The sequence below is a fragment of the Wolffia australiana genome, chromosome 20 (assembly GCF_029677425.1).
Source record: "Wolffia australiana isolate 7733 chromosome 20, ASM2967742v1".
NCBI classification, from domain to species: domain Eukaryota; kingdom Viridiplantae; phylum Streptophyta; class Magnoliopsida; order Alismatales; family Araceae; genus Wolffia; species Wolffia australiana.
In genome coordinates, this window is record NC_135854.1 from 1090692 (window position 1) to 1103849 (window position 13158).

Consider the following 13158-nt stretch of genomic DNA (forward strand, 5'->3'; position numbering starts at 1 on the left):
GTGTTCCCCAAAAGGTACTACAAAATTTCATTTTGATAGATCGATTGAGAATCGATCGACCACGCTTCCGCATCCATGGAATGTATTTTTCATGGATGATCCAAACTACAGAACCCAACATTTTAGACATTCCAATATGAATTATACTCAAGAAGGATATCCATTAAGTATTGGGATAGAATAACACTATCTAGTCACACTCATATGAGTAGTAATGGCAGTCTTATAACCATTAGTGTGGAGACACCAAGGATAGATAATGAATGATATTTAGTGGAAATATTTCACTAAATTAATCCACACAAAACCCTAAATGGTATTATCCCAAAATTTAAATCAAGTTGGTTTACTTCACGGTTCCGAAAGATGTCCTTAGACCTGAGACACCAATCAAGTTTTGTGGACAGACAATTGTACTTTGATTGTGACCTACTGATGTAACACGACATGATGACTCGTCCGTGATGATATGCGGTAATAGTATGATGCAATTGATTAGAGATTCCACAAAGAGTACTCAGAGGTCACCAACTAGACCACTAGGACCAGAAGATTGACTTGAGGGAACTAGTGCTGACCAGGCTCAAACTACCCCCGAATCTGCTTGAACACCAACGATGATGGGTAAGACAAGCACTACCTGAAAATGATCCAACTTCGCCGATGGTGACTTAATCCAACACCACGAATGAATGAACCTACTTTCACAGATAAGGTGGCTAATCCTATCGTATAACTCTCATAATCTCACAGACAAGGTGGCTAATCCTATCATATAACTCTCCGCCAGGGCGATGAGATTTGTCACTGGAAAAGATAATTCACGGTGTAAAATAAAGGGGAGATATGTTGACCTGCAAGCGGCGACTTGGATATGCTAGGCAAATAGATCACGGTGGAGACCGATGTAATCGTTGAAGAATCCAATGATTCAATACAGCTTCAGCCCTACAAGCAATGACCTGGATATGCTAGGCAGATAGATCATGGTGAAGACGACGTGATCGTTGAAGACTCCAAGGCTTCAATAGGGCTTCAGCTCTTGGTAGTACCTCGTGTGGTAGTTGGATGTTCCACCGATACCACAATACTCAACAATCAACTTTCTATCGATTTGATCAGGTAGAGAGGGATCCGATAGTAACGATGAGGATCCGAGGGGAATCCCGAAGTGTTGAATATTAAATCTCCAAGCGCGCAGAATGGACTCGGTCAAACCGAAGGTTACACGGATGATTGTCTGCCCAAGTGGAATCATAGGTGGTCAACCGATGTGAGCTCATGCTCTTAGCGGACAATAATGGCGAAGCTGCTCCCTTGACTGGAGTTAATCGGCCCAAACGACTGCAAGGTCTGAGACAGGGTTTGAACTTTCAAGGGACACCATAAGACTACACAGGGAGGCCAAGGTCAACCACGACCATGCAAGAATGTCTGTGACAACCGATAGAAGAGCTGGAGTAGCCTATAGCGGTGGGAAGCATGACCAACAATCTTTCTCCTGATCAATCTTCAGCGACACCATCAAAATAGATTGTCAAACAATGACGACATTGGAGGTAGTGCCCAACGTTATTCTGGCACGGCGTGAGGCTTCACCACGATTGTAATGGAGTTTGGCAGAAAGTTGTTCTCCCATGCAAAGGAAGAGTGGAACCCACAATGAAGAAAATGAACAATGACAAATTCTTCTAATCACAAAATGCAGTCCTTTCTCCCCATTAGGGCATACCTTCCTTTATATATGAGGATGATTGCCCTAATGAACCATTAGGGGAATGGTCCATTAAGAGGCATTCCCCTAATGGTCCTAATTAAAAACACAATACAGAATAAAACAAGGACTAGGCCCAAACAGGTGGCCATAAACTGTTCATAAACAACAAAGAAATGCATAAATAAACATACTACTAGATCAATTGTCAAGCCGTGTACTTGAAGGTTGGGTCCTTTTCGTCGGCTCAAGCGTCACGTTGCGGCTGCTGGCGAGCTCGAACATGAGCTTCCTGATGGTTCGCCATCACCTACGAGCACATTATCCTGGAATTTTAAATAGTCTTTGTTCTTGTGTATTGAGAAGTTCACTAAAATGATAGAGTGATCAAGATGGGATCACCCATAGTTAATGTAAGAGGAGACATCTAAAGGAAGATGGTGCAATGAATTCCTTATCCAATGTAGTGGAATATTAGAGAAAAGTTCTCTGATGATTTCCAAATGCATTTATGCTAACTTAGATGATGAACTAGGGTTTCACAGTTGACTATACTCTAAGTCTTCCTGAAATTGTCAATAAAATAAGGGGCTTTTGGGACACTGTAACCAATGATAGACAGGTTCCATGAGTAAGTCGACACACACTCTTTTGTACATGCTAGAGCACGAGGTGCAACTTTGAACCCATGGTTTAGAGACTCGACCTATTTATTGGGTTAAATTGATCCGTCATTAGAAATATATATGAAGACAGAGAATTTATGACAAATTGGTTTGATTTGGAAGAAAAATAAAGGTTATTGGGCCATTGGAGCCAGTAAGTGGACTAATACATTTGTCTAAAGGGGTATACACAAATGAGTCATTAGTTCAATGAAATCAATTAATTAATTACACCGTACAAATTAATATGTCAGAAGATATACTTAAAGTTTGAGATCTTATGAAAATACCGACTTATATAGATAGGGGAAGGCCGTGAAAGAAATTCAGCTAGTCTAGAGTTATATAGGGGTCTTCTGTTTCTTGTCCATTTTTCCCATACCTCCTTTCCATTTCTGATGTGATCGTGATGGTGTAATGATGATGACGAAGAGTAAAAAGAACTCGAAAAGGTGGAGGAGGAGATTCCACTTTCTAGTGATTCGTGAGGATACGTCCCGAGGTGCAGACTTAAATACTTCTCACACAAGTATCTAAGAAATTAGAGATTCAATTCATTCCTTGGGGATTCACTTCATTATTTTTTTGTTGTTTTTTTATTCTGTTTCATGTCGTCAACTGTAGGAATCAAATATGTTTCATCCAAATCAGTGCCCAGGAATCCAAAAACAACGAGGTTCTCGTTCATTTTTTGTTTGTTTTTAAACTACTTATCCACTTTTTGCTTCGAAATTATTATCAAATGGATGTTTTCATTGCATTTTCCATTTATCTCTTTTCTTGTTCATTGTAGAGCAATATGAGTGCATTAGCAGTCCCCTTGTCCCTTTGAACATTTAAAATTACCTTGAACTGATTGTTCTTCATAGGTAGTGAATTCATTAATGAAATTCGTAAGAGTTTTGTGTGGTACATCCATGCCGAACCAATTCAGCTTTAGATCAATAGAGGACACCTCAAGAATAGGTTGTCTTACGTAGATCCCATGTTGTGCTTGATAGATTCAACTTCAATAATAGCTCCCTTGTGTATGACATGTCATGGGTTTCAAACTTTTTTTTGACTTCATTTATGTCTTCTTTTTCTTCTTTTTTAAGTTACATTTTATTGGAGTCTTGCACAACATGTCATGGTGTCATAAGGCATAGACGATTTGATCAATACCATTTTTCCAAGTCGAGATGTTGATACAATCTAGCTTGATTAGGATTCATTGCATAGTTTGTATCTTGGTAACCAAGAGCAATCATGATGTCTTTTTCCAGTTTTTAAAGTTGTTGAAATTCAGCTTTAGAATTCTGTTCCCTTGAATAGCAATATACTTTGACCCAAGTGGTGAAAGGAGAAGAATAGCTCTCATAAGATTTCTGATTTCCAATTATGTTACATTTTAACTAGATAACTGTTGCAAAATAAATGGTTTAACTTTTGAACTTGTTGGGTTCTAGTGGCCAAGATCTGGATGAATAAGAGGATTCCACGCAATGGAAGACACATAACAGAATCGAACGACATCGATAAAACCTTGAAACGAGGAACCTATGCTCATATCGCATATGTAATTTCTTGGATCCCAGAGCCAGACAAGTCGAGTCGAGATGCTCAAGTGTGCAGCCTCTAGACGTATCCACGTGATCCTCGACACATCGAATATCCTCCTTCTCATTGACGAGCCTCGTTCAATTTCTGTCGTTATCATTACGTTGTCCTGATCACATTGAGAATGGAGAGGAGGTGTGGGGAGAAGGAAGAAGACGGGGAAGTGTTGGGTTTGGTGCCTTGCTTCGTCCATGGAAAACATGATCCCATGGATGCAGAAGCATGGTAATCGATTCTCAATCGATCTTTAAATGAAACATCAAATGTACCTCTTGGGGAACTTGTTCCACCTTTGACTTTGCCGCTTTGAGATCATTCTAAAGCCGTTCATGCGTCAGAGCTCTAGAAGTATCCACGCGATCACTCAGTGCTTGGATCTCCACGTCTTCTTCTTCACCTCTTCTTAATAATACTGAATATCTTCTCACCATGAAAACAATCGCCGTGGTTGAGTGGAGAAGAGAGTGGATAAGGGAAGTGGCTCTCAAATCTGGCTGTCCTAGTTGCTTGAAATGAGTGTCCCTTCCCAATTTATATCCTATTTAAGTTTATCTCAAAAACTCCATAAAGTAAAATATATCCACCAATGCCCTTATGACCTTATATGTGACCCTCTAGGCCCATGTATCATTATAGTTAATAACTATGTGGCCCAACAACAATTATTGGCCAACCTTATTAATTTAATTATATCAACATATAGATCATTTAACAAATGGTCGATTTAACCCAATCGATAGTGTTAAACAAGGCCCATTAGGACTAATCTAGTATCTGTGTGTCTCTCCTCTTTTGTCCCACATAGAATTAATCCTCTAATCCTACCCTCATTAGCCTATATAAAGACATGTAATCCTCTCTTATTACAGACTAGAATACAATTGTTCTCTCTTTTTCACATGATATCAAAGCAATGATTGATCCTAAAATTAAAAATTTTCGGTAAAATCTGGTGTCGCCACCTCCTCTCTTCTGGTGCCAATGTTTCTCTCGGCACCTCTTCAAGTGCTGCTAGTCCTACCGCCATCGCCACCGCCGCCGGCCATCCTCCTCAACGTCTAACCTCCTCGCTAGCCCAATCAGGTGACCACGTCTCCTCGCTGTCCTCCTCCTTGTCGGCGGTAAGGTCGCCCTGTGGCCGCCCCTTGGCCACCTCCGCAGCCCCCCCCCCCCTTCGGCCACCTCCACGGCCACCCCTCGGTCACTCCCAACGGCACCAGCCTAGCTGCCCTTTTGGCACCCAATGATCGTGCTTGGCCACCCACAACCGTCCTTGGCTGCCCCTCCAACCACCCCTCGACCGGCCTTGTGGCCGCCCACGAGGCCGCCCGTGAGCCGTTCCCGCGGTCACTCCACGGTGGCCCTCGTGAATGCCCCTCAGTAGCCTCAGCAACTCCCCGACACCCCCAAACCTCAGCCACCCCTCTTGGCCACCAGTAGTCGCCTGCGCCACTCCCGTAGGCACCCGCCTTGCTGCTGCATTACCGAACTCTACCTCTACTGTACTGCCGCATCTTGCTCCACCATCGCTCTGCTCCACGCTAGCCGGTCCTCTGGCATTCTCCCGGCCTTCTTTTGGTGATCTTCCCCAGCCGGTGATCATCTCCAAGCTGACCCTCCTAGTTGATTGTCAGACAATTATTTGCGATCTTCCGCTAATCTTGAGGTATGGATCATCTTAATGATTCAAACCCATTGACAGAGGTTTTTTCTCCACTCGAACAAGCTGCTCCGTGATATTCTATCATGACCCAACTTACTCGGCCGACATATATCTTCAACTGACACAATTACGGGTCGTAGGCATCGAGATTTGAGCATTTCCTGACATCCTATAACCTGAGTCATCATCTAATGGAGGAACCTCCCAGCATGACATCACCAGCATACATGGATGGGAATCAGCTTAATTCGGCCATATTAATGTGGATACTCAAGAGCATTGAGCAGCCAATCACCAAGCCCCTAGCTTGTATTCGATTGGCCAAGCGACTCTAGATGATGTTGGAAACATGTATGCCAAAATAGTTGAGATCTTTGAAGCACTCCTCTCATATAAGCAAGGAGACTCTACGCTCCAAGCTCACTTTGGGAGAATCTGGGCGATAATTCAATAATTGGCTGTTTACCAGCCAGCTACGACAGACTTGTGAATGCTGGGGCATTTTTACCAGGAGTTGATGGCTGACGCCTATCTTGGTGGACTACATCCATCTATCTCCTTGCAAATCAAGGCCCTCTTCTCTCTAGAGATCGTGTTCGCATTTTGAGTGACCACAAGAGTGTCACACGTCTCATAGGGGGCTTCTCCTACTATTTCAACGCACTATGAGCATTGTTTATTCCGAGGACTGTAGGTAGTCGACCACCTCGCTGGAAGAGACAAAATTCCATTCCCATATGCTACTACTACGAAAAACAAAATCACTCTTCCAACAAGTGTTGGAAGCAATTTGGGAAGTCGCAATCTGCCCAGCTAGTGGTGGAAACTCAAGTCACTCCAATTCCACCCTGGCCATCGAGTGTCCCATTACCGGCGTTTTAGGTGACACTTACATTAGCTAAGCTGGATGCATTCTGGCAATTCAGAAGCTTATTTGGATCTTCTCATCCATTGCCAACATCTGCCCCGTCCACATCAGGTACACACACATTTCTTACTTCTTCATCTTCGTCATGGATTATTGACTAAGGGGCCTCCAAACACACGACTGGCACATCCTCCATCCTCTCATCATACAAACCTACTTCCCTATCTCCTTTCGTCACCATTGCCAATGGTTGAACATCCCAATCAAAGGGCTCGGCGATACCATTGCCTCATCACACCTACCTCTCACCCAAGTCCTCCATGTTCCCCGATTTTTGGCCAATCTGCTCCCAGTTAGCACTATCACCCGTACCCAATAGTGCTCCATAACGTTTTTTCCTACTTATTGCACCTTCCAGGATTTGCATACTGGGGGGAGGATTGGCTTGGGCCGCGAGAATGGACATGCGATCTACGAGCTCATCTCCGATGACAACCCATCTAGTCCTTGGTCACTTTTATCTTCTCCGACTTCAAAATTATCTTCATTTTTGTGGCATCAACGCTTGGAATATCCATCCTTTGAAAAATTACACACAATATTTCCTTCTCTCACTCCTTTTTGTGTAAGTCATGTCAATTAGGGAAACATCATCTTCCCCCCTATCCACGCCGTGATGGACTACCCACGTCTTCTCCATTTGACATATTCCATTGTGATGTTTGGGGTCCTTCGCGCACTCCTTCTATTGATGGCCATCGATACTACGTTGTCTTCATTGATGACCATACTAGAGTCAGCTAGACCTACCTTCTCCATGATCGCACCAAAGTTTCATCTACAATCATTAGTTCTTTAATGAGATACAAACTCAACACTCCACTACCCTAAAAGTCTTTCGTAGCAATAATGCCCTGGAGTTAGTTCAAACCTTCTTTAGTGATCGTGGTATAATTCACCAAACCTTCTGTCGTCACACCTCACAACAAAATGACATTGCCGAACGAAAACACCGTTCCCTACTTGACATAGCTCGCACACTTCTTATTGAGATGCATGTCCCTTAGTATCTCTAGTCAGATGTTATTCTCACCACCACATACCTCCAAAACAGTCTCCCCTCCACGGCCATCAACGACGACATCCCACTTTGTTGTCTTCACTCGAAGGCCACTCTTTTTTCCTTACCTCCACGAGCGTTTGGATGCATTGCTGTCCAAGATCACTTCCCATCTCTTTCTAAACTCGCCCCTTGTGCTCGAAAAGGGGTCTTCATTGGCTACATTCCATGAGGGGTCTCCCTTCTTCTATCTGGATATTACTCCTCGTTGTTGGGTTCTAGAGGACTTGATATGGATGAATAAATCAAAATATTTCGCAGCGGAAGACTTGAATGGAACTGAACGACATCCATAAAACCAAGAAACAATGTACCTTTTGCATGGATTACATCTGTGATTTCTTGGATCTCGAAGTGAGACGAGTTGAGCTGCACAAGTGTGCAGCCTCTAGATGTATCCACACGATCCTCAACATGTCAAATCTCCTCCTTCTCATTGATGACCCCGTTCTACCTCCACCGTCATCGTTATGCCGTTTCGATGGCATCAGGCATGGAGAGGGGTGTTGCGAGAGGGAGAAGAAGGGGAAGGCCCCTAAACAATTCTGTCTTGTGTGAATTTCATTTAGGGCCTTCTCCTATTTATACTAAGTGGGTATTTTTCATAAACCCCCCCAAAACTTAAGTATATCTTCTGACGTCCAAAAGACCATTTGTGTGTGACCCTCTAGGCCCATATATTAGTCTAGTTAACGACTCCAATGGCCCAGTAACCTTTATTGGCCTTCCAAATTAATTAACTATATGATTATATAGATTAATTAATGTCGGATCAATTTAACCGAATCGATAGATTGAGTCTTCAACACGTGGGGTGCCAATCTACACCTCGTGTTCTAGAATATATAAAGGAGTGTGTATTGACTCACTTCATGGAACCTGTTCGTCATCGGTTATCATGTACGTATAGTCTCTCATCCACTTGACACTCCTTGGACGACTTAGGGTATGGTCAACTGTCAAACCCTAATCGATCATCTGAGTTAGTACTGATGCATTCAGAAATCATCGGAGAACTCTTCTTCGATATTTCACTGCCTTAGCCAAGGACTTCATCGCATCATCTTCCTTGAGCTGTCACCTCTTACATCGAGGGTAGACGATCCCATCTTGACCGCTCAATCGTCTTTGTGAACTTCTTGATGTACCTGAACTAAGACTATTTTGAATCCCATAATTAGGGAAACATAAGTCATAGTCAAAGTACAATTGTCCTTCCACAAGACGTCTTTGGTGTCTCAGGTCTAAGGACCACTTACACAACCGTGACGTGAATCAACCTGATTGATAGTTCGGTATAATACGATTCAGGGATTCGTATTATACCTATCTATCCTTAGTGTCTCCATACTATACATGATCATTCTGTTCGCTTTGTGCAAATTGTTCGTTCTGTTCAGATTTCTGAATAGAACAAAATCAAATTTGCACAGAACATCAGACAGACCCATGTGCGGTTTGGTTTGTGCGAATTGTGCGATTTTTTGGGTATTTTTTTTTTAAATAATACGTAAAAAATACATCCCTCCTCAGTCCCTCCCTCGTTGGCTCGTCGCTCTCCCAATCTCCCTCCTCCCCCCCCCCTCCCAGCACCTACTCCCTCAGTCCCTCCGTCCCTCATCACTCTCCCGTCATCTCTAATCCCCCTTCTCTATTTTTAGGTATTTTTCATCGGCCGTCACTCTCCCAGCCCCCCTCTCCCTCCGTGACTCGTCGGACGTCGCTCTCCCAGCCCCCCTGCTCCCTCTGTCCCTCGTCGACCATCGCTCTCCCAGTCCCCCTGCTCCCTCCGTCCCTCGTTGGTTGTTGCTCTCCCAGTCTCCCCTCGCTCGTTGCTCCAGCCGTCAAATGTGGAGCGCACCGGAGCTTTTTTCGGCATTGAACTTTCTCAGATCTCCAGCTGCCTAATCTCTCGGTGAGGTACGAACTTGCCCACTCTCTCCCTCTCCCTCTTCTTCTCTCTCTCACTTACTCTTCCTCTCGCTCTCCGTCTCCCTCCTCTTCTCCATCTCCATCTCTCACACTCACAGTCACTCTGATTCTCCTTCCGCTCTATCACTCTCTCTTCCTCTCTCTCTCTCGTCGCTCTCCCAGTCTCCATTTCTCTATCTCTCACTCTCACTGTCACTCTCATTCTCTCTGTCTCCATCTCTTTCACTCACTCTTCCTCTCCCTCTCCCTCTCCATTTCTCTGTCTCTCACTCTCACTATCACTCTCATTCTCTCCCTCTCCCTATTCTTCTTTCTTTCACACACTCTCTCAGGCTCTCCCACTACCTCTTCTTCTCCATTTCTCTGTCTCTCACTCTCACCGTCACTCTCATTCTCTATTTTAATGTCTTCCTCTCTCTCACTCACTCTCTCCCTCTAACTCTCCCTCTTCTTCTCTCTTTCACTCACTCTCTCCCTCTCCCTCTCCCTCTCCCTCTTCTTCTCCCTCTCTCTTACTCTGTGTCTCTCACTCTCACAGTCACTGTCACTCTCTCCCTCTCCCTCTCCCTCTTCTTCTGCAATTCTCTGTCTCTCACTCTCACCATCACTCTCATTCTCTCTGTCTTCCTCTGTCTCACTCACTCTCACCCTCTCCCTCTTCTTCTCTCTTTCACTCACTCTCTCCCTCTCCCTCTCCTTCTCTCTTACTCTCTGTCTCTCCCTCTCCCTCTTCCTCTTCTTCTCCAATTCTCTGTCTCTCACTCGCACCGTCACTCTCATTCTCTCTGTCTTCCTCTGTCTCACTCACTCTCACCCTCTCCCTCTTCTTCTCTCTTTCACTCACTCTCTCCTTCTCCCTCTCCTTCTCTCTTACTCTCTGTCTCTCACTCTCACTCTCACTCTCACTCATTCTCTTCCTCTCCCTCTCCCTCTCCCTCTTCCTATTTTCTTTCCTTCACACACTTCCTCTCGCTCTCCCTCTCCCTCTTCTTCTTTCTTCCACTCACTCTCTCCCTCTCCCTTTCCCTCTTCTTCTCCAATTCTCTGTTTCTCACTCCCACCGTCACTCTCATTCTCTATCTTCCTCTCTCTCACTCAATCTCACCCTCTCCCTCTTCTTCTCTCTTTCACTCACTCTCTCCCTCTCCCTCTCCCTCTCCTTTTCTCTTTCTGTCTGTCTCTCACTCTTACTGTCACTCTCACTCTCTCCCTCTTCCTCTCCCTCTTGTTCTCAAATTCTCTGTCTCTCACTCTCACCGTCACTCTCATTCTCTCTGTCTTCCTCTCTCTCACTCACTCTCACCCTCTCCCTCTTATTCTATCTTTCATTCACCCTCACCCTCTCCCTCTTCTTCTCTCTCTCTCACACACTCTCATCCTCTCCCTCTTCTTCTCTCTTTCGCTCACTCTCTCCCTCTCCCTCTCCCTCTCCTTCTCTCTTATTCTCTCTCTCTCACACTCTCACTGTCACTTTCATTCTCTCCATCTTCCTCTCCCTCTCCCTCTCCCTATTCTTATTTCCTTCACACACGTCCACTCACTCACTTTCTACCTCTCCCTCTCCCTCTTGTTCTCCGAGTCTCTGTCTCTACACATGGTCGTTCGGTTATCCAAACTCTCACTCTCTTTGTACGGTTTCCGTTGGCACCCGGCAGACTCGCTGTTCTGGTGCAGATTCGGTTGAGGAGCATAGGAAGCACAGTCTTTTTGGAATTCGGGTTGCTTAGTTTTTGGTAAGTTTTTGTTTTTGATTTTGATTTCGGTTCGTGTTGATTTGGCTTGCTTTTTTCATATAACTTCCTTTTCTCTATGTTGGTTTCACTCTCTCTCTCTCTATGTCCGCATAAAATTTTGGTTGTATTGATCATCGCTTAGAAACAAATCTTCTTTTGAGAAGGATATTCTGTCACAAAAAAATTCTGGAAGCAAGTTATCTGTTCTTGATTCTATTTTACTGTTGTTCCGAAGTCATTCAATACTGAATACTTTCTTTGACATGATGTAAAAAATAACAGCACCCGCTGTCCTTTGGACATGGAATGATAGGATCATAAAGATGTATTTGTCTACAATGACATTCTAAAGATCAAACCATATTCTTTTCGGCAGAAATATTACCTGATGTCTTTGTCGTATTCCAATGGAATGGTTGGCATACCCTTGATTAAAATTTTAAAACCATGGTATTTATGTTTGATCCATGAAACATTGTTTTCTTGAATAAACCATGGTATTTGTGCTGTATTGCGTAAAAATGGATCAGCTAATATTTGGAAGAGATTTTCTGTTGATCTGTCTCTATCTTTGTCTCCCAATTGATCTATCTATCTTTCTCGTAATTTAGGATGAAATTGTAATTTAAAATTCCTAGAACACCTCGATCGCATACTTCTGCTTCCTCTGAGAGCTCTACATTGTCAGAAGGGAGTGTTGGCCATAACCAAAAGAAGAGAAAGAGGAAGAACGAATGTGTCGCACGGATACACTTCACAGAGGTCGCCTAAGGTTTTGATATGCAATTTATGTGCGACTCGTACTAGGGGTCGTGCAGTGATAGTAGAGCAGAACAAGTATAGTTGTATTACAGTCCTATGGCGACAGTTGCTAAATGTGCATCGTAAAGAGTATCATGAATTGAAGGGTCCAAAAGGGAGCTCTTCTAACCAACCATCAGTGGCAAACTTCTTTGACAGAAAAAGTATAGACAAATTGTACTTCCCTGGTCTCCCATCAGAGACGACAAAAGAAGAGCTTGTACACTTCATTTGTCAATCAGCCTCACTATGGAATATTGTATGTAAAAAATACTTCATACGACTACTGCGATACATCGCAAATGAGGAGATATCGATTCCATCGACAAGGGTTGTGAAGGAAAAAGCTTTCACACTTTACATTGAGTTAAAGATTGGTATTCATGACCAATTAGAGAGTGTCGATAAAGTGGCCATTACTCTAGATTGTTGGACTTCTCCCAATCGAATCTCATTTATAGGAGTCACCGTTCATTGGATAGATACAGAATGGAAAATGTGTGAATGTGTCCTCGCTATACGTCAGTTGGAGGGCTCGCATAGTGGGGAGTGCTTGAGCGAGATTGTGTTGGAGGTTCTGGCCGATTTTAAGTTGAGCGCGAAGGTATGCGCATTTACAACAGACAATGCTTCAAATAATTCAACAATGATGGCGACCTTAGAACAATAGTTGCGCACAATGAACCCCCGTTTTACTGCAAAGAGACGTGTTGTGTATTGCGCATGTGATCAACTTAGTTATGCAGGCCAGATTGAAGGCACTCGATGTCATCAACTAGGGGCCCGAGTCAAGTTTCGTTGATGAAGTAGACCTCACAAACCTTGACAATGTGTTCGATGCGGAGGAGTTAGATCCTCCTGCAATTTCCTTAGGGGACGTTGTTCGGCACCTCAGAGAGGTGGTCATCGCTATACGAGGATCGTCGAAGAAAGAGGCAAAATATTTTTCCTACTGTCGATAGTTAAATATGTCAAACACGAGGAGGATCTCAATAGATTGCCCTATAAGGTGGAGCTCAACTTTCAAAATGCTACGCGAGTGCATTGAGAAGAAATTTGTCAT

The 13158-nt window shown here is 43.8% G+C and overlaps 1 protein-coding gene across 1 annotated transcript in view; it reads right to left on the reverse strand.

Annotated features, from left to right (window-relative positions):
- The window catches only part of LOC144716322 (tetratricopeptide repeat (TPR)-containing protein), a 43247-nt gene extending 37666 nt beyond the window's left edge, over positions 1–5581 (reverse strand). The window contains exon 1 of the mRNA XM_078591446.1: positions 5299–5581. Within this exon, the coding sequence (XP_078447572.1) occupies positions 5299–5581 (283 nt within the window). The remainder of the gene's footprint in view (positions 1–5298) is intronic.
- Between the last annotated feature and the right edge of the window lie 7577 nt (positions 5582–13158).